At 32.3% G+C, this 24,620-nt stretch overlaps 2 protein-coding genes across 6 annotated transcripts; both read left to right on the top strand.

Annotated features, from left to right (window-relative positions):
- Nucleotides 1-5,355: 5,355 nt before the first annotated feature.
- On the top strand, nucleotides 5,356-13,161 carry LOC114402347 (probable methyltransferase PMT3). 4 transcript variants are annotated; one of them, XM_028364876.1, is made up of 8 exons: nucleotides 5,356-5,648; nucleotides 6,924-7,387; nucleotides 7,870-8,034; nucleotides 8,115-8,297; nucleotides 9,070-9,664; nucleotides 10,359-10,471; nucleotides 10,606-10,826; nucleotides 12,520-12,832. In XM_028364876.1, the coding sequence occupies exons 2-8, from the start codon at nucleotides 7,115-7,117 to the stop codon at nucleotides 12,830-12,832; spliced, it is 1,863 nt and encodes a 620-aa protein (XP_028220677.1). In that variant the 5' UTR covers nucleotides 5,356-5,648; nucleotides 6,924-7,114. The 4 variants fall into 4 exon arrangements, with proteins under 4 accessions (XP_028220677.1, XP_028220679.1, XP_028220678.1 ...); XM_028364878.1 differs by having other exon boundaries at nucleotides 5,458-5,602; XM_028364877.1 differs by having other exon boundaries at nucleotides 5,459-5,887.
- A 1,704-nt stretch (nucleotides 13,162-14,865) lies between these two features.
- LOC114403134 (serine/threonine-protein kinase tricorner-like) lies at nucleotides 14,866-23,683 on the top strand. 2 transcript variants are annotated; one of them, XM_028365902.1, is made up of 14 exons: nucleotides 14,867-15,074; nucleotides 15,970-16,329; nucleotides 16,749-16,923; nucleotides 17,051-17,134; nucleotides 17,220-17,461; nucleotides 17,586-17,805; nucleotides 18,079-18,158; nucleotides 18,277-18,361; nucleotides 18,784-18,915; nucleotides 19,007-19,120; nucleotides 19,217-19,264; nucleotides 21,731-21,815; nucleotides 22,549-22,605; nucleotides 23,160-23,683. In XM_028365902.1, exons 2-14 carry the CDS (start codon nucleotides 16,121-16,123, stop codon nucleotides 23,258-23,260), a joined length of 1,632 nt encoding a protein of 543 aa, XP_028221703.1. In that variant the 5' UTR covers nucleotides 14,867-15,074; nucleotides 15,970-16,120; the 3' UTR covers nucleotides 23,261-23,683. The 2 variants fall into 2 exon arrangements, 1 of the variants encoding a protein (XP_028221703.1); XR_003664599.1 differs by lacking the exons at nucleotides 22,549-22,605; nucleotides 23,160-23,683 and having other exon boundaries at nucleotides 14,866-15,074; nucleotides 18,784-18,923.
- Nucleotides 23,684-24,620: the final 937 nt, after the last annotated feature.

The following is a 24,620-nucleotide window of genomic DNA, read 5'->3' as shown; positions in this document are numbered from 1 at the left end:
GAATACTCCCCAACGTTTTCATCTTGATATTTGTTCGATTATATAGTTCTGCGTTTGTCTTGTTATGCGTTTTGAAGTTTAGAAAAACTAGTTCAAGAATTTGAAACATGAATGAGTTCCTCTATTTTATTTTACTGCAATTGAAAATGTTTACAAATTGAATATGCGGCATCTAAGTATAACAAATTTCATGTGAACATGATACTCGGACTTACCGTTTTAATTACTACTTGTGCAAATTGGTACATTTGTCAATAGAGCGAACAATTATTAAAAAAATATTGATATATTTTTTTAGATGAGTGATCCACCTATTCCAAGAAGAGTGACTCTTTAGAGTTACGTCTCTTCCCCACCATTCATTTTATTAAAATATAATGATTAAGATTATTTGTTCCTCCTTATTTTTTATAAGGAATGGTCAATTTTTTCTCGGAGTAACTCTTTGTAAAGTTACTTCTTTTTTATAACTCTATGTACATATTAAATTCTATGTCCATCAAGCCTCCAAATTTTTTTTATAGTTTTTTAAACATTTTTTTGCCACCATGGTATCAATATAGAGTACCCATATTTTGTTGACGATTAATTTTTGTCTAAAAATCTGATCAACCGCATGTAATGAGTTCTCTACAATTTTTCTATCCAAGGATCAAATGCAAAAAGGATTCAAGCCCAACTTTATTTGGGCCAACATGTTAGTTAAAAAAATGAGTATTCATTAAATAAACTTAATTTAATGTATACTATACTTTTTAAAATATTAGTAAATAAATTTAATGTATAATATACTCTTAAAAATACAAGTAAATGTTGCCTATAAAATTACCTAACCACAAATGTCAAATTTATATAAAACATGTTGTGCATGATCATTAAGTTAATATCAAAATATTTAGTTTATATATATATATATATATATATATATATATATATATATATATAGAAGGGAGTAACTTTACTAGGAATTACTCTAAAGGAATCTGACTTTCTTTTTTTTTTCTTTTATAATAAAAATAATTTTATAATATTTTAACAATATAAAAAGTATTTAATATTTTGTTTAATAAATAAAAAGAAAAACATGAGAATGGTGAATTACTATTCAACTAATATAAATATGTAGTATAAAGATTATAAGTATAAAGAAAAATAAATAAATAAATAATTAAAGTGATAACATTGTTCCATATATGACCCTATCCGTTAAATTTCAAAGTTACTAGTTGAGATTCTTTCTCTAATTTCATCATTGAGTTTTTCCTTTATTTTTGGTAGATATTTTTTGATATATTTTTCTGTCCATTATTTAACGAAAATTCGAAACATATATACAAAATGTTCCCTATCAATTAGATTTATCTATTATTACTGATTTTTTGGCATGTAAAAATCTAGGATAAATTTTGTCAAATTCATGTCTCCTATAACTTTCCAATATCAATTAAATTATTTCAAAATTAGTAATTCTTATTGAAGTTGTTTTCTTTAATAATTTTCACTATATATTAAATTTTTTGAATCTAAGCATTAAATTAAAATTTTTTATCAAGTAAATAAAATCTACAAATTTGCATAAAATTTTAAAAATATTCAATTATTCAATGACGATAGATAAAATTACATAATTTCAAAATGTCTGACCTACTATGTGTATGTGTGTATAAAAAGATTTTTATTTTATGAGATGATGTCACTGATATCTCATATTTGTTCCTTTCAAATAATTTAATTAATGTTGATTTTATATTATTTTATTTTATTTCTAATAGAATCTTAAATTAATTATAGTACATAAGAATCGTATAAATTGAAATATTTAGATGTTATATTTATTTTATTTTTTAGAATTTTATATGATAAGTTTAAGAATCATGTAAATTTACGTGATATATTTTTTTGTTGATCAAAGTAAAAATATGAAAAATATTTTATTATAGGTATATTTTGAAATATAGTAATTGTTGTTATAAATAAATTTTACATGCACACAACTAATAAAGAGTTACTTCTGTGTTTTTTTTTAATTTATAGATAAAATTTACGTGAATTCACACAAATATATTTTACTATTATGAAACATGCAATGCATAATTTTAATTGATTGTCCAATAAAATAATTTAAATCAACATTAATTTATTCTATAAATTTACTAAATGTTATATTATTATTTAAAAAAATTTAAATTCATCACAAGTATGTATATAAAATATATTTAAATATTTATTTTCATATCTACTAATAGTAGTGTAAGTGATCTAAATTGAGTAGAGTTTTGTTTATTTTTAAACCCAATCTAATCAAACTTTGATTGGACTGGTTATCAAGTTGAGTCATTAAAAAATCCAAGTCTTGAAAATAAATTAAAAAATCCTCAAACTCAAAAATAATGATTTTTTTTATAAAAATAGTAATAATGTTTTAAAAACCAGTATTCAGAAAACATTGTATTGTTCATATGATAAACATAAAAAAACATGAATATATACTCAAAATATCATTTATAAAATAATATTTATTACCTTAAAATAAATAGAAAAAAGATAAACTCTAAAATAATATATCATCTTAAGATAAGCCATGTATTACTTTAAGAATGAGATGTGCTTAATGTAAGGTTTTTATATGAATAATTTGGTTAGGTTAAGTCTTGGTTAGGTCAAAAACTCCAAACCCATCATTCAATTCAATTTTATTTGAGTTCGTTAAATTAAAACCAATCAAATCTAATGACCTAATCTAGCTCACAAAAATCTAATTGGGTTGGATTGAATTGAGTGGATTCATAGAGTAGAAATGATCTACTTACATACATATCTACTAACATATATTTATTAAAATTGAAATTAAATAAAATATATTAAAAATTCAAGTAATCTAAAGAAATTACTCCAATTATAGAATGTGAATTTAATATTCATACAAGAAATGAGAAACTAAGCTAATTTATCTAAAATGTAGTGTTTTTTATTCAATTATCTAAAATTTGGTGTGCATGATCATTAATTAAGTCAATACTGACATAATAAACAATTGAATTAATAAAATTTAATATATATACAATTTTATTGAACAAAATAATTTTTATCAATAGTTATTCTTAGAGTACCTTGATTCATTCTCTCACTATATATAATTTAATGTTTAATTTTCCTTAGAAACTCAACTTATCATTTTGAGTGAGCCCTCTTCTTTCAATCTTTTTTTTTTTCATCTATAAACCTTAAAATTAAGATCTTACTTAAAGAATTCAAATTTAATTTTACTTTAATCATTATAGTGTTGATTGGGGTGTGTGTGAGAGAGTAAAAACACTTGAACAAAATTACTAATGAAACATTCAATAACATCAATGTAATATTTGTTTCAACATATACATAAATAGATTTTTCTTATATGATATTAATTACTGTATTTATAAATATAATGTATAACTTACTTTACAAATATTTTTAAAGGCGTTTTCCATTAAATTTGATAAATCTAATAAATAAAAAATATATTCAGTAAACATGTGAATTTTTTATATGAATCTATATATATATTAAAAAAATATTGGTTAATAAAACAAACATTTTAAAGATTTTTATTTGGTATCTTAAATAAATGAGTAAATTATACTCGATATTCTTTCCTTTTTTTACATTATTTTTATCCTCATTCTATTAACGTTGTTAATCAATGTTAATTGAAATATGTGAGCAGACGAAATTGTTCTAATATCTTTGTTACACTTGCACCTCCTGTATTTTTCTCAAATTGTACCCCGATACCCCTTCCTTTTTTACATTATTGTTACCCCTTTCTGTCAACGTCGCGTTAACTAATGTTAATTAAAATATGTGAGCAGACAACATTACTCTAACATCTTTGTTAAATACTCAATAATAGATTAACAATTGAACGTGTGAATGGACCTTTCTTAAGGCAATAACAATTTTTCCTTTGACTCTTACTTCATTGTTGCTAACACTTAAAAAAGATGTAGCTCTTGATTTAGACATTATATCAAATACCTAGTCATCAAAAATAAATATTTCAAAAAAAGAGTTAAAAACACAAATGCAGGAGCAAAATACTAAAATTTAAAGCAAATGACCATATTCAATCAATAGACATTGCTGGAAACACGTCTAACAAAAACACAACAATCAAATGACCCAACACACATAAAAAAAATTGACCTAAAAAAAAAAGAATGAAGGGTGTTAGCACATGCATGCCAACAAGGTTAGTTCACGTCTAACAAAAAGTTGAGTTCACGTCCAATTAGAGAATAAAAAAAGTGTTAAAATATTTTTAGGTTGAAAATGATGTTATGTCTTTAATGGAGTTAAGAGGAAAAAGATGAAAGGATTTAAAACATATATTTTCATTAAAAGTCATGTGACCAACATGTGTCTTAAAGGGTAAATAGTCATTTTTGTCCCTCAATGTGTAATTCATTGACAAATGTATCCTTGAAAGATGAAAATACAAAATTTATTCCTTAAAAGTGTAAAAAAGTGTGACAAATATATCCGGCCGTTAACTTTCGTCTGTCACTGTTAATAAAATAGTCTACCTGACATTGAGGGACAAAATTTTTGTCGCACTTTTTATACTTTCAGAGACTAAATTTTGCATTTTCATCTTTCATTGATGCATTTGTCAGCGGAATGGGAGGATGAAAAGTTAAAAAAATATTATGACAAAAATACCCCTACGCATGACAATTCACATTGATAATCATTTCAGTGACAAATTTATCCCTCCATGTCACGTAGGCTATTTTATTAACCGTGACGGACGAAAGTTAACAGTCATATATATTTGTCGTATTTTTTACACTTTCAAAGACTAAATTTTATATTTTCATCTCTGAGGGACGCATTTGTCAACGAATTATACATTCAGGGATAAAAATGATTATTTACTCATTATTAAATGATGTTTAAGAGGGAGAATATGAACTAAACAATTAAAGGATTTTTTTTAGGATATAAAAAAGGAAAAATATCCTATATAATTTTGAAAACATACCAGATGCGAGTGTAATTTAGTCTAAAAAAATCTTATGAAAATTTTTGGACAAATTTATCGTTGAAAACACTTGCCATTGTTTGTATAAGGATTTCCCCGTATAATTAGGGGTAAATTTAGAATTTTAGATGTGATGTTTAATCCAAAATAGCCAAATCTCGAATCTCACTGTTAAATTCAGAGAGATTGACAATTCTGTCCACTCTCAAAGAAATAAAATACTATCAAGTACCAAACATTTCCAAATTTTCAACATATACCATCCGAAGTTCACCGGCAATTTCCAATGCCAAAGCCGTTATTATTTCACCTCTCCATCTCTCTAGCAGATAAACTTGTCTTTCTTTTTGTTTATTTTTTAATCAACCCTGTTCCACAATTTGACCTTTATTCAAATTATCGCATAAAATAAAGAGCACCGACTGGCACCAGAGTTGTAAAACCGTGTGCATAGCGTGACATGATTGCTGAGTGTTAAGTGTAAATCCACTTTGTGTGTGTCCAAATGGAATCTCAGTGGTAACCCATCTTACCCACACCATATCATATGCCACAAAAGTCTTGCCACCTTAATCACAGGTCAATTTGCTGTCCACACTGCTGCAACTCTTGCAAACTCTTTTAGGTTGGAACACCCCACCACCACCTTAAAACATTAACTCACCCCTTCTTTACGAGGAACACTGCTGCTCCACTGTCACAAACGCACGCACATAACACAATTCAGACAGTCAATGAGATCTCATCTTCTCTGACTTTTCGTCTTATTTATTTCCATGTGTCTTCTATAGTCCTTTTTTTTTAGACAAATTTGGGATTTTGATTTCATTTTCTTGCACCCAATTGGATTTTGATCTGAACCCAGTAAGCTTTTTTTGATGTCATTCTACTTTTACTAAGTTCGTTTGGCTTGTGTGTGGTGTGGCGGTTGTGATGGATCTGAACACTGAAGCGTTTTGCAACATGGGTGTGTTTGATGTGGTTGCTGCCCATTGAATGCAACTTAGAGTCTATTTTTTAATTCGTTGTTATTCATAAGTGTTACTCGTTTTAATGCTAATGATGTTTATTTTGCATTGGGCTAGATCTGCAAGTTCACTTTAACTGCGTGGTTAGTGTTTGTCCTTAAGATGGTTCATGTTGCTCGATTTAAATCCATCGAAGTTTCTGGAATCATATATGTGCAAAAGGTGTCTTTACTTGTCAGTTGTCACCTTAGATCATGTTTCTTTTAAGGGGTGATTCGGATCCATCGTTTTCACTGGTTTGCTGTTGTCACTTTACTGATAGCAAGCATTACGGTCATCGTTGCTCTCTTCACTTGTATTTATTTATTCTTTTGTTTATTTTTATTACAAAATAATTGGCGGAAAACTAGGAGGGAATCTTGTGGATTGAGTTTGTTACTTACCTTGAGTCACACTCTAGGATTGTTCATGCTTGATCATCAAGTAAATCAGGCAACATCTTATCAATCTATAGATCCCGATTTCCTTGTGATTGGGTTATTGCTCATTGGCCACTTGTTTGGTGTTTGACCAAGAGTACTAGGACAAGAGATTGCTTTGTCTGGGGTGCACTAATTGCTATTATCCCTTTTATTTGTTTATGAATGTCCTCGGTGCTGTGAAAATCTTTCTTTGCTGGTTGGTGCCTTGCTTACATCTATCACTGAACTTCAACCCACAAGGGAATAAAGCAGTTTAAGTTTCTATACATGGATTTGTTCTCATTTTTATATTTGGATCCATTTTCCTAAAGAGTTTTTCATGATGGATAAGTGTTTATGGTTTCGTAGGTTTTATTCCTTTGAGCACTATGATTTAATCAAAAGTCAAAACAATAACAAAGTAATGATTTTCTGTATCTCTTTTGCTGACTGCTCTTCCCTTGTTTGCAGGTTAATCATTTAGTCACTGTATTGTGAGGAAGCTTGTTTGTCATTGTTTCTAATTTGAAGTACTGGGTTTGCTACATTAAGTGGGGTTTTGAGTGGTGAATTTGACATTGAATGTCTGGTGAAACAGGATCCTTTTAGCCCGTAACAGAACAGTGAAAGTTGCAGTTTGGATTTGTACTTTCAACTAATAAATGTCGAGGGGATCTGATGGATCACAAAAAAAGCGTTTAGTTGCTGCGATCTGTGTTGTGGCAATTTTTCTTGGTTTTCTGTATGTGTATGGCGGATCCATCTTTGGTTCTCAGAATAGTGGTTCATCTGCTCTTGAATATGGCAGATCATTGAAAAGACTTGGCTCGTCATATTTGGGTGCAGAGGATGACACTGATGGCAAGCAAGATGAATCTTCATCAAGTTTCAGACAGGGAGATGGGGAGGATAATATTGTTCCTAAGAGTTTCCCTGTATGTTGCTTTGTTAGCTTAGACATACGGCATGTTCACTATTTCTTCATGGTTTCTTGCAACATCCTTTTAATTGCTATAATCTTTAATATTTCATTTCTGCTATTGCCATTTGGTTTAATTAGTTGTATTAATAATAATGAACTCTCTTATATGCTGTTTGATTTGAATACAGGTTGCCAAACTCTTATGTTCAAGTATATTAGTTTGGTAAATAATACACATTACATATGAGTTAAATAAGATGCTTAAAATGGATTATAAATGGGAAAGTAAACGTTGAAGAAAACTAATTCCTTATCCACATCCACAGTAATATCCTAATCAAGCAACAAGATTCTTGTTTGCACAATGAAAATAAACTTCATAGTTTCATAGATGAATAAGTGGGCACAATCAAGTTCATGGGCATCATCTAAATATGACTATACTTTTGGCTCATCAGCAGTCTCATGGTGTTTGCAATGTTTATGTTTTTGAAGGTTTGTGATGATCGTCATTCAGAGTTGATTCCCTGCTTAGATAGACACCTTATCTATCAAATGAGGATGAAGCTGGACCTGTCTGTGATGGAGCACTATGAAAGACATTGTCCTCCTGCTGAAAGGCGGTACAATTGCTTGATTCCTCCTCCATCAGGATACAAGGTGAAAATTTGCTAAGAGTATATGTGATCTTCAATATACTCTCTGATACTGATGTAATTGTTGTTTATATAATGTTGCAGGTTCCTATTAAGTGGCCACAAAGCAGAGATGAGGTGTGGAAAGCAAATATCCCACATACTCACCTTGCACACGAGAAGTCTGACCAGAATTGGATGACTGTAAAAGCTGAAAAAATAGTGTTTCCTGGAGGCGGGACTCATTTTCATTATGGAGCTGACAAGTACATAGCATCAATTGCAAATGTATGTCTGCATCTGATTTTACTGGTTTTGCATATAAAAAAATGACACCATATATATTTTGTTTTAGAATTGGGAGTTCTATGAGATTTTATGTGTGTTTATGCAAGTATCCATCTTTATGCCTGCTACTAATAGTGATGATGAACTAAAAGTTAAAAATAATCTTAATTTTTTTTAATTAATTAATGCAACATGAGGAATTAAGTGTAATTGTTTAATTTAAAATGATTCTAAAGTAATTCATTTGAGATAATACACCTTGTATTTTATGCCTACTTTATATATTTCTTTCCTATTCTTTCATTTTCTCACTATTTCAGCTTTTTAATCTTTTTTATTTGCAAGTCCAATAGTACATGTAGTGTGTCTTTGCATCTAGTTGTGTAATATGCTTTTATTTACAGATGTAGATATTGTAAACTGTTCATATGTCTTCAGCATGAGCTTCTAAAGAAACTGGTCCTTTACATTGGATGAAGTGATCACGAGTTTGATTATTGCTACCCAACTGTTAATAATTATAATTTAAATTTTATCACAAGTCAAGTCAGAAGTGGGGCCTATGCATTGTACTCACTGAAAGTTTGTATGAGGGATCCAATTAGAGAGCTAAAATCGTTAATATGTATTCAGTGGTCTACCCAATAACTTGTGCTTTTCAACGTCAGTACCACTTTTAATGGTGCTGGTTGTTTGATATATTCCATTTATCTAGATTTGCTTGTATTTCATGGATAAATCATTATCTTAACATTCCAGTTTGCATTGCCAGATGCTTAACTTTTCAAACAATAATCTAAACAATGAAGGAAGGTTGCGGACAGTGCTTGATGTTGGTTGTGGTGTTGCAAGTTTTGGAGCATATCTTCTATCATCTGATATCATTGCAATGTCCTTGGCACCAAATGATGTGCATCAGAATCAAATTCAATTTGCTCTAGAAAGAGGAATTCCCGCATATCTTGGTGTCCTGGGAACTAAGAGACTCCCTTACCCAAGCAGATCTTTTGAGCTCGCTCATTGTTCTCGTTGTCGAATTGATTGGCTTCAAAGAGATGGAATTCTACTTCTTGAACTAGACCGGTTGCTCAGGCCAGGAGGTTATTTTGCATACTCATCTCCTGAAGCATATGCTCAGGATGAAGAGGATCTAAGGATATGGAAAGAAATGAGTGACCTTGTGGGGCGTATGTGTTGGAAAATAGCTGCAAAGAGGAACCAAACTGTTGTCTGGCAAAAACCTCCGACAAATGACTGCTATATGGAAAGAGAACCTGGTAGTCGCCCTCCTCTTTGCCAGTCTGATGATGACCCAGATGCAATTTGGGGAGTAAATATGGAAGCATGCATAACACCTTACAGTGATCGTGAGTACCCTTTTCTCTGTCATTTGATGGTTTTTGCATTCCATGGATTATAGTGATGTCTTTGCAAGTATCAATGCCTTGTTGCTTCTTTAGTGGCATGCATTTTTGTTTGCCCCCCTTTTCTGGTGTGTTCTTCTGGCAATAATAGTCCATGCACTATTTTTTCCCCTCAATTGAGTTAAGATTTAAACAGGGAGTGACAGTGTTTCATTTCCTTTCTCTGCAATGAAAAATAAGGAAATATGTTTTAACGTAGACCTACATGTTATGCATCGTGAGTGCAGCTTACCAAAATCCTTAATATCTATTAATTTGAAGTACATTAAGAATTTTCCATCTCATGCTACTGGATGGACGCATGGTTGAGCCTTTCTGCCTTGTGATTTGGTAGTCATAAGTTATAGTAGTAGTAACAGTCTCTCCACTTACAGACGTAACTAAGGTTGGATAGATTCGTTTTAGCTTCCCCAGATCCTACAAATAGTGAGAGCCTCATGCTGCCCTTATGCTGCTGACTAGATGTAGAACATCAGTATTTGCTTTTAGTGCATGCAGCATGATCCCAACTCCTAAACTTCTAAAATTGTTCTTCAATTTTTTATTTTATGTTGTTGAATGATTAAAGAAGAGAATAATTTAGAGAGTTGCGGTATATGAAACTTAACTACGGAAACTTTTGTTGATTTTATCACAGATGACAACAGAGCCAAGGGTAGTGGATTAGCTCCATGGCCTGCAAGATTGACTAGTCCTCCTCCTAGATTAGCTGACTTTGGCTATTCGAGTGACATGTTTGAAAAGGACATGGTAATCAGAAATTACAATTGATCCTCATGTTAACGACTAAAATTAATTTTTCCCCCTGTTAGCATAGAAATTTTGTATAACAAAAATATAATTTTAGATGAACCAATTTTTGGCTTAAATTTTGTCATCTGCAGGAACTATGGCAAAGGAGAGTTGAGAAGTACTGGGATCTCTTGAGTTCAAAAATCACATCAAACACATTGAGGAATATTATGGATATGAAAGCAAACATGGGTTCATTTGCAGCTGCTCTTAGAGACAAGGATGTTTGGGTGATGAATGTTGTACCTCAAGATGGACCAAACACACTTAAGCTCATATATGACAGAGGCCTCATTGGAACTACTCATGACTGGTATTGAAGCTAGATTGCTTGAATTATAAATCTATTGGTTCTTTGATAACTTGCCGTGCATTTGAGGCATTTCATTTTTATAACCTAATAATTTCTTATATGATTTGATTCCAGCTTCTAATGTTTAGATTCATTTTCCAATTAGTCCTTTATTTTTCCTGTAATATCATATACGGTTCTTATTAACAGTACCCATCTGTTAATAGTCCTTGTTTTATATATTTACTCCTAAAAATCACTGCACAACAACAACAACAACAACAACAACGCCTTATCCCACTAGGTGGGGTCGGCTACATGGATCAACTTCCGCCATAATGTTCTATCAAGTACCATACTTCTATCCAAATCATTAAGTTCGAGATCTTTTTTGATAACCTCTCTTATAGTCTTTTTGGGTCTTCCTCTGCCTCGAATTGTTTGTCTTCTCTCCATCTGGTCTACTCTCCTCACTACAGAGTCTACCGGTCTTCTCTCTACATGCCCAAACCACCTAAGTCTATTTTCCACCATCTTCTCTACAATAGGCGCTACTCCAACCCTCTCTCTAATAGCTTCGTTTCTAATTTTATCCTGTCGAGTCTTACCACACATCCACCGCAACATCCTCATCTCCGCTACACCTACTTTATTCTCATGTTGGCTCTTGACCGCCCAACATTCTGTTCCGTACAAAATCGCCGGTCTTACCGCAGTCCGATAAAACTTTCCCTTTAGCTTGATCGGTACCTTTGCATCACATAACACCCCCGATGCTTTTCTCCATTTCATCCATCCTGCTTGAATGCGATGATTCACATCCCCTTCAATTTCCCCATCATCCTGTATTATAGACCCAAGATATTTAAACCGTGTGACTTGAGGGATAATATGGTCTCCTATTTTCACCTCTGAGTTAGAAACCCTCCTTCTTTTGTTGAACTTACATTCCATATACTCCGATTTGCTTCTGCTTAGGCGAAAGCCATGTGTTTCTAGAGCTCGTCTCCAAGTTTCCAACCTCTCATTCAACTCCTCCCTCGACTCTCCAAGGAGGACTATGTCATCTGCAAAAAGCATGCATCTCGGCGCTATCTCTTGGATTTGTTCCGTGAGGACATCCAGAATTAAGGTAAAAAGGTAGGGGCTAAGGGTTGACCCTTGATGTAAACCAATTGTGATGGGAAAATCGTCTGACTCTCCACCCTGTGTCCTAAAAATCACTGCACAGGCTACAAAATTTATCTTGATAATAATTTAATCAAATATGGAATAGTATTTTTGTTTTAATCTCAGAGTAAATAGTGTTTCCTCAAAAAGCATTATTTACAATCAAATCCAGATTGTTGATTTATGTCTCTGACGATTTTATATAAAAAGTACATTTTGAAATTGAATATTAGCTTGCATTCTGCTGTATTACTAGTTTAAGGATACTAATGATGATTCTGGATTTTTGGAGATAAAATCCTAGAGTTTAAGCAGTGAGTAATGTAGCCTCGTTGATTTGTAAGGATTATATGATATAGACTAGAGAATAAATTACTAATGTAGAGATCTTAATCCATCTGGTTGAGGGAATCCAGTGATTTGACTAAAGATCCTGAGAATTGTTGCTTATTCTAGATTCTAGATTCAGTTGTTGGATTTTGTTTTTGTAGTTCCTCCATGAATGATGAGAAAATAAGAGTTTTGATGTGATAATCTTAAACAGGTGTGAAGCATTTTCGACATACCCCCGGACATACGATTTACTTCATGCATGGACTGTCCTCTCTGACATAGAACAGAAAGGTTGCAGTCCAGAGGATCTATTAATTGAGATGGATCGCATGCTTCGACCTACTGGTTTTGTGATCATCCGAGATAAACAGCCAGTGATTGATTTTATAAAGAAGTACCTAAGTGCTTTGCACTGGGAAGCAATTGATTCCAGTTCTGACTCTGTCCAAGATGGTGACGAAGTTGTTTTTATCATCCAGAAGAAAATGTGGCTGACTAGTGAAAGCTTTAGGGACACAGAATAGGATAACCATTGCATTTTCATTTTCTTATAAATTATTATCTGCTGCTTCAAGGGATCGAAGCACGTCCTAAGGTGTGAAGCAGTAAAGTAAAACAACTTCATTTTGTAGCATTACATGTTTTGTTTTCATCTAATTTCCTTCTTTTGATTCTCATTTTTGGGATGATGATTATTCATGTGATTAAGACATACATAGGCATCACGCTTTTATAGGCTATTCAAAATTTTGCCTGCATTTGGGGATGATGTAAGCTACCAAATAATCAAGACATAGAAATCACTTATATAAGTTATGTAATATATATAAATGCCTTTTCTGCTCTGGGTTTCTTTTGTTTTTGTGCTTTAATATTTTTATGCTATTTTGTTCAGTATATATAAGTGTACAATTAAATGCAAGTGTAGAATGTGGATGATTCTTTGCAATCTTATCTATGATGTTGGGAAATGGATAATTTCTAGCGACTTTACCATGCATGATATTTGTGCATGGTGATATAGTCAAGGTTTGGAATAGACCTTTTTATGTTTTTTTTATAATGTTCTCATAAAAAATGTGCTTATCTCTTTTAAAAATTAAATAAATAATTTTTTTTCAAAATTTGTGAATCTTTATAAAAAATAGATAAATATAAAACTTTTAATACGATAATATTGCATGACAATTTAATATGAAATCATTCATTTTTGTGATACAAACTACATGATAAATCTTTTGACAAGAGTTTCAACATGAACCAACAGGATTTGGGTCTAATAGAAGGAATTTAACTCTCTCCAAAAGGATTTGGGTCTAAGAGAAGGAATTAATCTATGGTGAATGAAGATTCGAATTTTCGTTAAAAATTATATCTACAATAAGTGTTGGAACAGAACAAAAAGAGTTCCAACCTGGTCCTACTTCAAAACTATTTGTTGCGGTCAAAGAGCAGTGTTTCCCGTCTGGAGAATAAGAATATGGTCAGTGTCCTTTGATGGTAGGCCCGGAAGAAATGTGATCAAAACTCAAAAGCAAGCCATTGAAACCGGTAGATGGTAACATGATAGTTTAGACTTTAGAGTATGAGGTGGCAAGGAGGTGGTGACATTTTTGCCATATTGTACATTTTTATTTTTATTTTTAAATGTAGGGAGGGTACAGTATGATGCACATGTTGTTATATCTTAGCAGGATAATATCATTCCAACCACTTAAATATATTAACCCAAGTAAAGTGAAAAAAAATACTTTAGTTATCACTCTAAATTATAAAATCAATCAAGGTAATTAATACAATATTTAATAACATACATAATTACAAAATGCAACCGAATATAGTTTGTAAATAAGTTTAACTTAATTTAATAATATAAAAACTAATTTTCGGCCATAATAGCAAAGAAGGAAAGATGTATCATGTATGTAATATAGATAAAACTACGAATAATAATCCTTATGTGATAATGAGTTTTCATTAAACAACCATTTTATTTGTTATCATTCCAACTTAAATGCAAATTAAGACAATTTTTTTTTGAATAATTTAATAAAATTGAAAATAATAGGAATTGAAAAATAATATCCGTTAGAAGTTATAAGAATTAGACAAGTCTAACTATTAAATTAGTTTAATGATATGTATTAATAATAATATAAAATAGTGTAAAAAAATATTAAATTTTTTGCTTGTCTGAAGCATTTCATTATCAAACAAATTTTGGAAGTTTAATAATACCTATTAAATATTTCATATAAGTAATTTTTGGTGATTTTCAACTATTATAAAATAAACTATATGAAAATGAAAAAAAACAATAATGAATTAACGTCTTGTATCACCATCATTTAACGAAGGAAAGGATCATTTTGAGATTATTTGCAATGATCAAAATAATTTTTTTAAAAGCATAAATAGAAAAAAATAAAAAATATTAATGAATCCTTTTAGCCTTTAAAATAAAATGTTACTCCATAAAATATCAAATTTTGCGTGTAGAAAATAAAGTGGTTTCCAACTTTTAACATTAAAAAAAAATATAAAAGAAATGAGAGGAGAAAAAAAGGAGTAAACGAGGGAATGAATGGGCATGGAAATGATGGTCGCAAAGTGGTCCTCTCTCTCTCTCCACCTTCTTTCCCCGCACCGATAATCTCGGCTCGTTCATTTCTCTCTCTACTCGCTATCTGACTGACTACATGATAAATCTTTTGACAAGAGTTTCACTCCCGCATGCCACAACCTCCTGATTCCTCTTAATTTCAGGTTTCTCTCTTCTAACACCCTTTTGCTTTTTCAATCCCAATTCCATGTTGCTTTCCTTGTGCAAGTGTTGCTTAATTCCTTTTCATTTCGATTTCGATGATTGGTATCTTCAATTTGAATTCTTGCTTTTGTTTGTTTGTTTGGTTGGTTGGTTAGTACAATGAGAAGTGAAGTGAAAGTCAATTTTTTTCGTTGGTGATGTGATGGGGTCATTGTGGTTATTCAAGATTGTAATTTGACCTTGTTTTTGCTTACCCATTCGAGAGATTTGGCATGTATTGTGTGCAATTGAGTGTTATTGATCAATATGTGGGGATCACTGATTGGACCGAAGATCGGGGCTGAACTTTTGAATTCCATGGTTTCTATGTTGTTTTAGGCTTTTGCGGAATCTAAAAGTTTACTTCTGGTTCAACTGTGGGGTTTAACTTTTTTGAACTAAAACAGCCTATGATAATTTATTTCCGGCATTTTTTAAGCATTGCAGGTTTGATCAAGATTTTTGAAGTCTAATTTGCTGCTAAATGAGTATCTTAGCAACTGGTTCGCATTTTGTGAACTTTATGGCTAATTGTTCCGCCTTTCCAAGATGTTTAATTTCATTGTCAGTTCTGTGTTTGCTAATTTTCTCTGACAATTTGATCTAGTTGACATTGAATTATATATAATAACTCTTTTCCCCTTTATGTTGTACTTTTATCCTAACACCAAATGATATGAGCTCTAAAATTTCTGTCAATTTGCATTTGTTAGTATTCACCTGTTTTCTTTCGATTTGATGATTCTAGAGTATTTTTACACTCAATGTTCAAGTCTTGCCTCTGATCAGCTAAAAAAACATGGTTGACAGCTTTAGTTTGTTGATTCATTGCCATTTATTTTCATGTTTGGGCAGAAGAAAGAGTTAATGTCCCGTGGATTGTTTTGGTGGACAATGACTTCTTGACTTTCAATGCTGGCAAAATGAGATTCTTGGTTGAGAAAACTTATCTTTAGTGGTTGGTGAAATAGAGTGCATAACACAGCAGGCTTAAGAGCTTTCCAAAATGGATAGGTGCTGGTTTAATAAGTTCAAGCCAAAGGATAAAACACCATCTTCAAAAAACAAGGAAACAGGCATTGCAAAAGGGTCAAAACCCCCAACAAATGAAGAAGCACCTTCCAATGTGACCAAACAGAAGGTTGCAGCTGCAAAGCAGTACATAGAAAACCACTATAAGAAACAGATGCAGGACTTGCAGGAGAGAAAGGAACGGTATGTTTACTTTAACTTATATTTGGATCATTATGATAGTACAATCTTAAGTTACTGACGAGTTTTCATATTAAGTAGTTGTTTTAACATACATATAGTCATCTCCAAAGAAATATAAATAATGAGATATTTGTTTAGTGTCCTTGCTTTTAGTTGTCCTAACCAAATAAGGTGCCAATTAGTATTCTTTGACATTGGAATATTATTTTGTATGATGTTCTTGATATATTGTCCTGTAAAACTTGTCTAAATCCCAAACATGGAATCATGGATCACTCACGACAAATTTGTTTTGTTGTTGTTCTTGACATACTGTCCTATGTTGTCTCTGATGTGCTGTTATAGATTATGTGCAAGAAACTTCTCCAGATGGAAATTGCTGTAAGTTTTTAATAAGGCTAAACACATTATTCTTGCAGACGTAATATGCTAGAAAAAAAGTTGGCTGATGCTGAAGTTTCTGAGGAAGAGCAGAACAATTTGCTTAAATATTTTGAGAAAAAGGAGAGGGAATACATGCGCCTTAAGAGGCATAAAATGGGGGCTGATGATTTTGAGCCCCTGACTATGATAGGGAAGGGTGCATTTGGAGAGGTATAGTATAATCTACCTTTATTTTCATTGAAGTTAAAAAAAAAACTATGCTTCTGATCTTTCACATATGTTACAAAAATTGTCAGATAATTTGCAACTTTGCAAATTTTCTTCTTCTTTTGTATAGGTCAGAGTCTGCCGAGAGAAAGCAACCGGTCATGTATATGCTATGAAGAAACTTAAGAAATCAGAGATGCTTCGCAGAGGCCAGGTTACAAAATCATCAGGACTTGCTCTCATTGTTAAAATGAATATTGTCTTGTTAAATTCATTGGTTACTTTCTATCCCTGTTTAGGTTGAACATGTAAAAGCTGAGAGGAATCTACTTGCAGAAGTTGATAGCAATTGCATTGTAAAGCTTTATTATTCCTTTCAAGATGAAGAGTACTTATATCTCATAATGGAGTATCTACCTGGTGGTGATATGATGACGTTGCTCATGCGGAAGGATATACTGACAGAAAATGAGGCCAGGTTCTATGTTGGGGAGACTGTCCTAGCTATAGAGTCAATTCATAAACATAATTATATTCATAGGTAAGCTCAAGCTGCAAATAGTCATGTTACACCATGAAAATCTTATATTAATCTTATGGTGGTCTTGTTTTCTTGCACATAAAAAAAAAAAGATATAATATTCTAATTTTGATATGCATTCCAGAGATATCAAGCCTGACAACTTGCTGCTAGATAGAAATGGTCACATGAAATTATCAGACTTTGGATTATGTAAACCACTAGACTGCAGTAATCTTCAGGAAAAGGACTTCTCTATTGGAAGCAACAGAAGTGGAGCCCTTCAGAGCGATGGGCGTCCTGTGGCTCCTAAAAGAAGCCAACAGGAGCAACTGCAGCATTGGCAGAAAAATAGGCGAATGCTAGTAAGTCACTCAATATACATAAACAGCCATTACTGCTTTATGCCTTATGAACTTTCCGATTAAGAGTTAGCTTTATTTCTTACCCTGTTAACTGACAAACTATGTGTATTATAATTATATATTCTTTAGTGTAAGATGAATTGTTCTTTATAGATATTCTTCATTGTGTATATACATTTGGTAACCTCTTGTCTGACTTTGTTTTGACAAGTTGCTGACCCCTGTGTTGACAAACTACGGCATTTGAAATTTTTTTTCTTTTCAATACCGCAGGCCTATTCTACAGTCGGAACACCTGACTATATTGCCCCCGAAGTTCTTCTGAAGAAAGGATATGGCATGGAATGTGATTGGTATTATCTAATGTGTTTTTCTACTTTTCCTTTTCAAAAATACCTTGAAGTTCCCTTTGTTTTTCTAAACTTCATATTATTTCAATATGTTCTGATGAGATTGTGGTAATGTTTCCAGGTGGTCCCTGGGAGCGATAATGTATGAAATGTTAGTGGGGTATCCGCCCTTTTATTCAGATGAACCAATGTTGACTTGTAGAAAGGTAATGTCTGGATCAACTGTCGACAAATTGGGATGAATATTGTATAAATTTAGGTTTCACACATGTAGGATGTTGACTTCACTGAATTTTGGTGGGCACCTGTTCCTAGAGGAAGCCTATATTGCAAAATTAGAAGTGAATGCTAAGTAAACTTACTAATATTGTTTACGACCTTATCATTGTGGTTTTACCTGCAGATAGTTCTGAAAACCTTAAAATTACTGGCATTGTCTTGAAAAAAAGTGGTGTTTTCCCAATTTAACTGTGTTGAGAATTGCATCATTCTATTCCTATGACCAGTCTTAGTTATTTATACTTTATAACATATCCATCATGATTCCCTTTATGTCTTTCCTTTACTGTATTTTCTTTTATCTTCATCAATTATGATCTTATTGTATCTGATACCTTTAAATTTGCAGATAGTAAATTGGAGAAATTATTTAAAATTTCCAGAAGAAGTTAAAATTTCGGCAGAAGCAAAGGATCTTATTAGTAGACTCCTATGTAATGTGGATCAGAGGCTTGGAACCAAAGGGGCTGATGAAATAAAGGTGTTGTGGTGTGTTCTTTTCTGAATTCTATAATTTACTTTGGGTTACAGTTGCATATTAACTGCATAACTGGCCGGTCTATTATTTCCAGGCGCACCCATGGTTTAAAGGTATTGAATGGGACAAATTGTACCAAATTAAAGCTGCTTTTATTCCTGAGGTTAATGATGAATTAGATACTCAAAATTTTGAGAAGTTTGAAGAGGTATATTATATATTTTTATTTTCATGGATATAGATGTGGTTTTTGTCTGCTGTTACTAACCAGTATCATGCTGCTTAATTTACTAATGATGTGTAGGCTGACAACCAAACTCAACCTTCCTCAAAATCAGGCCCATGGAGAAAGGTTAGTTCTCGTTATTGTAATTTTGTACACTGTTGGTGTATTATAGTTGCAGTAATTGTGGCGTTGTTAACTTAACTGGCACAATATTTACTATGTGAGCTTTCAGTATCCCATTTCTTCTTCTATGAAGCTTAACTAATATGTGAGATTATTGGGGTTGTCAAAAGTAAAGCTGCTGTCATATGCTCCTATCCTATGTGTGTCTTTTTTCAGATTTATCTACCTAGTAATTTGTTTATTAATTATCTGCGTTGGTTTATCAATCTCGGATATCAGTGTGTAGTGGCTAACTCTAAAAATGTTATAGCGAGAAGCAGAATAACTGCTATTTTAAATATTATAATACAAAATAAATTATACTAGACATATGAATACTCAAAAACAAAACTAAAAACCCAAAATTAAAGAAAATCATGATAAATAACAATTCATAGTTACTTTACGCACATATTTTCCATCAATCTAGGAGCAATGAGAACATGTTAATGAAGTCAGAAAATAAAAGATGATGGTGAAATTAATAGGAAAAGAACATAACAAATTAGATTAAAAAAAATAGCAGAATGTGTGAACTGGGTGGGAAGTCTAAAGGAAGGAGAAAGAATGGAACACAGTATAAAAAATTGTCCCATAATGTGTGAAGGAATGGAGGTCAAAATAGAGCCAACTTTTTGTGGAATATTTTACCCAAAAAAAACCCGAACAATGATGTTCCAGGGATAAAAATGGGGTTTTCAAGCCTATATCATGGTAATTGGTAGCACTGCTATAGTGCGCAAAAAGCCACTATTCTTTTGCCACTATTTGAATCCCATAGAGGCTGAGCACTGCTCTGCTCTTCTATCCCGGTGATATGATTCCAGAATGATTAAAAGGAAATTTGAGTCTTCCTTGAGTTGATTTTTTAAATTTGTGCAAGAACAAGTAAAAGAAAAGGGAAAACAAAAGATGGAAAAGATAAGAAGATTACCAAGATCGGTGCCGCATCCAAGAAGAGTGATAAGCCTCGTGGAAAATTGCTACAAAAGTGTGAGAAACCCTAGATAAGAACCCTGAGAGGAGCAAAGTTCTCAATTTTAATATTTCATTCAATTGTGTCCTTTGAGTACATTGGTTTGCCCTATATAGTCAAAGATAACATTCCCTATATCCCTAAATAAAAAAAAAGAAGGAAATGTATTCTTAATTAATGCAATAGATGTTTTCTAATGTCCCTAGTTAATATGATCCTAATTAATGCTACGGATGTTTCCTTAGTTGTCAATAGTGGTGGTATTGTGCCAAAGCAGTGTGGAGTGACACTGGGCCACTACAAGGAGGCTGTAGCATCTTGGTTTAGTTGTGCGGCTGTCACAACTGCTATCCCGGAGTGGCAGAATGGGCGAAATCATGGTGGAGTAGGTTCTTTGTGGGCACTACATTCAAATTTTTTTGAAATCCATTGGGAATTGTTTCAGATCCATGGAAATTGTTGAGATCCCCAAAATACCCTTGCTGAGTGATAATAGTGGGGCTAATTTTGGGAATTTTCAAGCTTTAAAGAAAGAAAGAAAAAACCTTTGATGCTTTATTCTTGTCCTCTAACGTGCTTGACCAATGACCAACCTCTCCAATCTTGTTCTTCTCTAGCAACCCACTCTGTTTTTTGGTGACCTCCTTCTCCCTTCTCGCTTCAGGCAGCCCCCTTCTCTTCCACTCCTGCAGATTTCTTCGTTTTTGTTTCTGTGCTCTGTTTTTCTTTTTCCTTCCTCTTCCATATCTTCCACTTCTATTTTCCTTTTTGTCCTTTGTTTTCCTCTTTCTCCTTTGCCCACTATCAATTTTCTTTTCTTCCTCACTATCAATTTTCTTTTTGCTTTTTTTTTTCCTTACTACCAATCTGCTGACCACCAAATTAATTAGCCGTGTGATAAGGCATTGTTTATTGTTGTTGAATATTGATCACCTTTTTTTATAAAGCTTCCTTGGTCCTCTTGGCTTTTGGCCAAGGCATCGGTCCTCCTAGCGCAATTAAAGGATTCTACTTCTTAGCTTGTCCTTTTTCACTTGATGGCCTTTCTGGATCTTCAGCACCTGCTATAGCGGCGCTAGTGGGCTATTGATTACTATATGAAACAATAAATATCTTGGACATATTGCATGCCATGTAATAAGTAAGAAATAAGGTCCTTTAAATAGTTTGACGAACTTTCATTTGATTAAGTAGTTATCTTTGGATCGTCTTCGATTCCTACGTATAAAAAAAATAGTTATCTTCAGATCACTTGTTATGCTTGTAGCAAGCTGTTAATGGAACCCATTAGTTTGCATGCAAAATTATTTACTTTAGATGACATTGGGATTTTACTCAAGTTTTGGTAACAGTAATTCTGAACACAAATACCTCTTCATTGGAATTCATGGATCATTAGTGTTGATGAGGAATGTCCAAGTCTGGATTTGTAATTTTACATGTTATTTCTGCAGATGCTGTCATCTAAAGATGTCAACTTTGTTGGTTACACATATAAGAACTATGAAATCGTGAATGATGATCAACTACCTGAAATTGGTTCGTACATTTTCAATTTTATGTGTATATTTGTTTATGTTTTGTTTAAACCCATTTATCTCATTTTCATCATTTTTGTTTTGTAATTAGAAAGTTCCTCTTTAATATATTGCTTCTAATAATCTTAGATTCTTTTGCTCCTGTGACATTTCTGAATCTAATGGAAGGTTTGGTGCTCTATCAATTTTATTGCACTAAACCTTGTCTATTTGAGCTTCATATTGTGGGGCTGAACATGAGGTTTTTATTGCTAGGGGATGGAAAAATTTATCAAGTAATGCACTTGGATAAACTTGCACATACTTTGAATGTTCCAGATTGTGTACATACTTTGCATAGTTTGTGCAAATGTATTTTACCCTCTATTAATTAATGTACTGTTGTCTACTTTCGTAAGTTTTATTGACAGTTTTTGGCTTGTCGAAACCCATTTTATTGTGGCCTTTAATGCAACAAGCCTTTGGAAAAAAATGATGCAGCTTGCTAAAGAAAGAAAAAGTATATATGTTATTGCTAGTTGCTGCCCCTTGCAAATTTCTCGTTGATGCATTAATTGACTATAATTTCAATTAAATGTGATTTTGCTGAAGATCATGCTGCTGATTCTTGCTGTTTATTATAGCTTATGCGTTTGTTATTTTGATTACCCCCCAACACCAAATTTATTGTTCTTTTCCAAATAGATTTATCATTGTACTAATCTTAACAAGCAATATGGGTATGTTGTTATCAGCTGAATTGAAGAAGAAGAGCACAAAACCTAAGCGACCATCTATTAAGACCCTATTTGGTAAGCATGTGTTCATTATTTTATGCATTGTGCCCAGTATACTTGTTGATTAGCTTGAGATCTAGTGGTTCACTTCAGTTATAAGTAATGCTGTGATACCAAATAGCTCCATCATAGAACTTATACATCCTTCTTCGTGGCATTATGGGGTAGTTTCTCACATCTCTGAAATTTTAGAATATTAAATCTCTTATCTGGTGATAATTTAAGAGTTATGTTAATGATACTATTACTGATGTTTGTGCTAATAAGGTCGTCTCTAGTAATAGATCAGCAATTCCTGGAAAAAAACATTAAAAATATACATAATATTAGCTTAAGGAAACACTATTTGGGTTGGATCCTGGATCAGGGATAAAAGTATGCTGAATATTGAAATTGGAATCCATGTTGCATAGTCCAATAAGTTTAAGCTATTATTGATATTGAACAACTCAATTTCAAAGGAACAAGGAAAAGATGTCTTCACTATTCGTTATTAAAAATTGAGGCACAAAAGGTTGAAAATTATAAGTCTCTTGTAGTTAATAAGTTGAGCTAATTACATGCTACAGATGATGAATCAGCTACAGCTGCCAATCAACCTACCCAAGGGAGCTTCTTAAAACTGTTACCTACTCAACCAGAAGTTCCTGAGAAGAGTGAATCTCAATGATCCCAACTAGTAATATTTTACAGGACTCTTACATGGCCATGGAGGTATGACCAAATGCTGAGTTGAATACTGATTGTTTTAGTCTTTCCCACATTCTTTTGTTAGTTTGGCGTGGATAGTTGTGGGAGCAAAGGCTCTGAAACTTTGTGGTTTTGGATAGTGGGTTTTGGCTTGACTGGGATATTTGTCTGTAGAAAAATCTTTGAAGGTATATATTCTTTACATTTTTGGTTGGTGGTGTATTCTTTTGTTCACCATTTATCAAGCTGCAATGTGTTGAGAATCCAAGTTATTTCTTGTAATTAAGTTACTGCTGAAGTGCTGACAAGGATGTACAATTCTCACATGTAGAGATTCATTAGTTTGTAAGGTAACATTTTCGTTCTTATCTTACTTCAAAAAGTATAATTTTTACAAATTAAATCCTTATGCTCATTTTCTTTATCGCATGCCACATTTTCTTTTTCGGGCTTTTCTTATTTTTGTTTTTCTACCGAGGCTGTATGGCATGTCAGATTGCATAATGTTTCGATATCCGACATTAATTCCTTATTTATTATTTCTTCAAGATAAAATAATTATTACGACAGATTGGTTTAGTATCAAATATCAAGATAGGTATTCATAAAAAAAAAAATCAAGATAGGTGGTATATTTGGAATGATGGAATATGGAAGGATTGATAATGGAGGATGGAAAAGATACTTTTTTTTCCATCCACTGTTTTGTACATTTTAGGCGAAAGGATGGATTTTTTTATTTTTTTTGCGAGACTCTCGTATTTAATTGTAATCCTTCCAATTTGGACAGGAAAGAATTCGGAAAGGGTGATTTATAAATAAAAGAGTAAATTATTCTTACTTTTACATACTTATATTTTATATACGTATTTATTTTTCTTTTCTTTCATTTGTTTTCCTAAATAACTTATAAAATCATCTCTTTTTTATTTCTATTTCTTTCCTTTCACTTTCTTTCCTCAACCAATCATGTACCAATTGTAAATGCAAATGGCGTACTATAGAATAAACCACGTAATTTAATTAGCAAATTGAACACATTTTACCACAAATGTACATCAATCACTTCGTATTCTTATAATTAAAGCTATAGGGATCCAAGTCCAGTCTGAAGTCCAAAGGAAACAAGGCGCAAATAGATAAACCAAAAAAGTAGTATCAAAGCTTGGAAACATAAAATAATTGAAGTGCTCATTGTATTATTTGTAATGGGAGTACATCTTAGGTTCATAGCCAAATAATAAAAAAAAGTTTTGTTCTCTTTTCTATTTGAATGAAGATTTCACTAAGACTAAGACGACTAATACAAACAACCATCCAACAGAAAAAGGTTAATTGCA

The sequence above is a fragment of the Glycine soja genome, chromosome 20, assembly GCF_004193775.1.
Source record: "Glycine soja cultivar W05 chromosome 20, ASM419377v2, whole genome shotgun sequence".
Taxonomy (NCBI): Eukaryota; Viridiplantae; Streptophyta; class Magnoliopsida; order Fabales; family Fabaceae; genus Glycine; species Glycine soja.
Note: the sequence above shows the minus strand (reverse complement) of the source record. Positions and strands in the feature narration are given on the sequence as shown.

What these genes read in the sequence shown, in the direction of transcription:
- LOC114403134 (XM_028365902.1), top strand. Translation starts at nt 16,121, where the DNA reads ATGGATAGGTGCTGGTTTAATAAGTTCAAGCCAAAGGATAAAACACCA. An exon ending in AGAAAAATAGGCGAATGCTA is followed by an intron (nt 17,806 to 18,078) that starts GTAAGTCACTCA and finishes TCAATACCGCAG; the next exon opens with GCCTATTCTACAGTCGGAAC. An exon ending in ATCTATTAAGACCCTATTTG is followed by an intron (nt 22,606 to 23,159) that starts GTAAGCATGTGT and finishes TACATGCTACAG; the next exon opens with ATGATGAATCAGCTACAGCT.
- LOC114402347 (XM_028364879.1), top strand. Translation starts at nt 7,115, where the DNA reads ATGTCGAGGGGATCTGATGGATCACAAAAAAAGCGTTTAGTTGCTGCG. An exon ending in ACATAGCATCAATTGCAAAT is followed by an intron (nt 8,298 to 9,069) that starts GTATGTCTGCAT and finishes TTGCATTGCCAG; the next exon opens with ATGCTTAACTTTTCAAACAA. An exon ending in ATTGGAACTACTCATGACTG is followed by an intron (nt 10,827 to 12,519) that starts GTATTGAAGCTA and finishes AATCTTAAACAG; the next exon opens with GTGTGAAGCATTTTCGACAT.